At 37.4% G+C, this 3,767-nt stretch overlaps 1 protein-coding gene across 1 annotated transcript; it reads right to left on the minus strand.

Moving 5' to 3' along the window:
• Positions 1 to 201: 201 nt before the first annotated feature.
• LOC121413190 lies at positions 202 to 2,359 on the minus strand. Its single transcript, XM_041605945.1, has 3 exons — positions 1,987 to 2,359; positions 952 to 1,179; positions 202 to 370 (listed from the first exon to the last, which is right to left on the minus strand). The coding sequence occupies exons 1-3, from the start codon at positions 2,271 to 2,273 to the stop codon at positions 202 to 204; spliced, it is 684 nt and encodes a 227-aa protein (XP_041461879.1). The 5' UTR covers positions 2,274 to 2,359.
• Between the last annotated feature and the right edge of the window lie 1,408 nt (positions 2,360 to 3,767).

The following is a 3,767-nucleotide window of genomic DNA, read 5'->3' on the forward strand; positions in this document are numbered from 1 at the left end:
TATAGTCCTACTGTACATTATTTCTTATTTGGACAAAGATTGGTACATGTTATAAATATCTATTAATAACTATAAGAGAATTACCATTACCGGAATGTAAAAAGAACACTGCAACTTATACAAAAAAGGTGAAAAAAGTATCACAGAAAATGAGTCCAGCAAATTCATGTAGAGAGAATACAAAAACGTTATAGTTGTGAATCAAATTTCCAGCCGTCTCAGCACAGTACCTCGATAGATGTTATTTCCATCTGGATATGTATTCTTGATGATGGCCTGGACGCAAGCAGGGAGCTGTACTCTGATGTCTTTGCCCAAGATGCCCCAGCACCACCTAACAAATTGGCGATAGGCAACATATCGATATTTCCTGTATGTACGTGTAAGCAATAGTGAAAAAAAGAAATGTTATAAAAACATTTTACAGATTCATTGGCCAGAATTGCAAAAAACCTGTATGCTAAATTAGTTTGAAAATCCCTGATTAATGTAAGCCTAGATCCATCTGTAATTCTAGGCTAATAATTTGTTGATAAAAGAATAGCATGAACAAACAGCAATCAAATATATGTACAACCATTTAGTAAATCTAGTTACAAAAAAAAGATCAATGTACATGTAAGCCTATTCACGTATAATTCTACAATAAAAAATTATGAACTATCAAATTTATACAACCATTTCATGTACTCCATCCCTATCAAAAGTCATGGGAAATATTAACAGGCAACGGTACAGGTATCTGCTGCTCTACAATTCAGGTACATGTACAGAAGCTGCTGACTCCCATGTAAATCTATTTCGTGTTCTCTGGCTCATGGATGGTGATCTTAGAGGCTGTTTATATTCAGACTCAAACAAGATTAAAAAATTAAATATTGAGACATAGATCTACACGTAGATATAATTAGTTTATCTAATCAATATACATATTTTGATTTTTTAACTTACTCATTGTTTCGAGCACCAAATGCTCTTGCCTGCCTTCGCCACCTTTCCGTGAAATGTTGCCATGCAATGTACAATGTTACGGGGTTGAGTATGGCTGGATAAAAATCCCGAGCTTGGGTGATGCACTCCACGCCTTCCCCCTCTTTTGCCACCTCTGCAATTTCTCTGCAGCAGAGACAGTCTCCAACATTGAACGACGGTAAAATCTCGCAATGGCCGCACTGACACCTGTATATAAATAGGCAAGCACACACGAAAAAAAGTAAATAAACAAATTAAACATCACATTGACTTGACATACCGGTAGCGCATTTACACTAAAAATAGTATCAAAACTGCCCAATGGCAATAAGTCAGAAGAGAGAAACATGGATATTGACTGAGACAAACTATACTTGCCCAAACCATGGCATGGTACAAGTCAGTTCCCCCATGTCTGCGCGGTCTCCCAAGTCTGCCTACCCACGTATCTGCGCGATTCTAGTAAAAGAAGATACGCAACGAGCACGAACTTTACACAGGCAATACATAGACAGGTATTCATTAAAAAAAAATCCGACTCAAAATGGTGGAAAAATAATTAATTCAGGGCATTTAATGTGATGGCCTAAAAATGCAGCTTTTGTCATTAAAAATCCCAGAATCGTGTGCAAAAAGAATGAGTGCGCAGACATGGGGCCTTGACTTGAGGTACCATTTTTTTCATTCTGAAAATTTTTTTTCAAGAAAATCTCATATTTGCTTTCATTTTTTAATGAGAAATTTGGTACACTTACTCGTAATAATATAAGGAACACTATTAACCAAAAGATTTTGTGAAATAAAAGAAATTCATGTTAAATCTTCACTCAAATTGTTAGGTGTGCAGACTTGGGGCCCAATGAATAATGACCATCATACAATCAAACTCAAAGTTCAAAGTAACTTCAAAATATCAAAGCAATTTGATGTTGGAGACAGACAGACCAAATCCTAGTTCACTTGGCTGCAACTATCAAGAAAAAATTATAGGCATGGTGATAGAGTGAAACTTACCAGTTATCGGTATTCCTTGGGTCGAGACGAGTAATGTCTCTGTTTCCACGAAAGCCCACACCATCACCGAGAGGTATCGCACCCGGTTCCGGCGGCTGCACAGGCTCTGGTTCGTGCTGGTAAGGTTGCGGAATTTGATCTCGTTCATCAACGAGTCTTTCCTCTTCTTCTCCTTCAAGCTCTCCTACTTCCCCATCATCATCGTCATCGCTGTCATTATAATCACTTTCGTCACTGATGTCAATGTCCATATCCAAAAATTCAATTTCCTCATCAACAGCCGTCATTTTGCTCGCAATACCGTACCAGCGGCACCGGTTGAGACAAAATCAAAGTACCGTACACGCAAAGTGAATGGATGTGAGGATTTCTGCTGCAGCTGGCAGCTAGGTCAGCTGATCACCGATCTATTGTGTGACGTCACTCAAACTGGAGCTCACCGGAGGACGGGACGAAGGCAGAAATATGGCATGAAAATAAATCATTTTTGAGAGCTGATTTCTGCAAACTCTAATCATTATTTTGAAAAGTGAAGTTATGAATCTGATTAAAAATACTTCCCCTTTACAATAATGACTGCGAAAACTGATTCTAAAATACTTTAGATTCTTCGTATGTCTCCTTTAAAAAAAGTCATAGTAGTTGGAATTCATTTTTGTCTCAATCGTTTTAAACGTTCAATCTAGTAGTACAGATGCGGCGGAGTTGGTAGGAAGTTTCAGTCCTCACCCCTTTCAGCAAACATGTACACAAAATGCCGAAGTCTATATATAAATTTGTGATTTTTTTGGCCGTTCCACTTCCTCCCACTTTCAGCTCATTCCCTCCATTATAAAAAAACCCTCAGTGGCCCATTTTTTTTATTTAAAAAATCAGATATTTTGGTTTTGATGCTAACCGGGGTTAGCGCCCCAGATATTCGTTGCAGTAAAAGAAACTAAAAATGGTTGGTCGATTTTTTTTTTCTAAATGAATCTCTTCTACCATTTTCTACCAATTTGCCGGTTAGTAAAAGAAGAAAGAAATTGGCGAAAAATTAGGAAATTCAATAATATTTGAGTCGGTTTTGGGGGGTTGGGTGAGGGGGGAGGAGGGGGTGTAGGTCACACATGAATAAAAGTTTGTAGGATTGAGACTGATATGTTGGGACGCTCCAGAAAACGTGTTTTCTTTATAGGGGATGCCTTAACGTAATCTATTTCCTCCATTTCGGGCGACAAATTTTTTTAGTTCATTATTGGTTTTATCATTTGAAGTGATTATGTTTCCGTCAACTTTTCAATGCAAAAGTTTTTATCTGTGAGAGAAAAGGAAAATAAGATATTCTGTAAATTGAAATAAATTGTGATTTCTTTAAGCCGATTCGCCCCGTCCCACAGCTAAACCCTTGCACCATAAAAAAACGTTACTGATCCTGTATAACATAAATATTTTTGCACATATTTTGGTTTGGATGCTAACCGTGGCAAGCGCTTCAAATGCGATTTTTTTTGGTAGCCAGGACAGCCTTTATTCTTAACTTTTCTGCCGCGTTACTCCCAATTGAAAACAGAAAATCGGAGAGAGGTGACAAACAAGCAATATTGGAATGCATAGATCAGAACATTTTCATCTTGGGGTGGGGGAGGATAGGTCAAAAAGAATAATAATAAAAAGTCATCCGTTTGATAAGGGTCTGAGGACCGAACAAACGTTACGTGATTTTTTAAATTAATCTAACCAAAAATGAAGTCATGTTGTTATTCGTTTAAGTAGATATTCATTATATTTTTGCAAAGGCG

Source organism: Lytechinus variegatus, chromosome 4 (assembly GCF_018143015.1).
Source record: "Lytechinus variegatus isolate NC3 chromosome 4, Lvar_3.0, whole genome shotgun sequence".
NCBI lineage: Eukaryota > Metazoa > Echinodermata > Echinoidea > Temnopleuroida > Toxopneustidae > Lytechinus > Lytechinus variegatus.

What these genes read in the sequence shown, in the direction of transcription:
- LOC121413190 (XM_041605945.1), bottom strand. Translation starts at nt 2,273, where the DNA reads ATGACGGCTGTTGATGAGGAAATTGAATTTTTGGATATGGACATTGAC. An exon ending in CCAAGGAATACCGATAACTG is followed by an intron (nt 1,180 to 1,986) that starts GTAAGTTTCACT and finishes ATTTATATACAG; the next exon opens with GTGTCAGTGCGGCCATTGCG. An exon ending in TTTGGTGCTCGAAACAATGA is followed by an intron (nt 371 to 951) that starts GTAAGTTAAAAA and finishes ACGTACATACAG; the next exon opens with GAAATATCGATATGTTGCCT.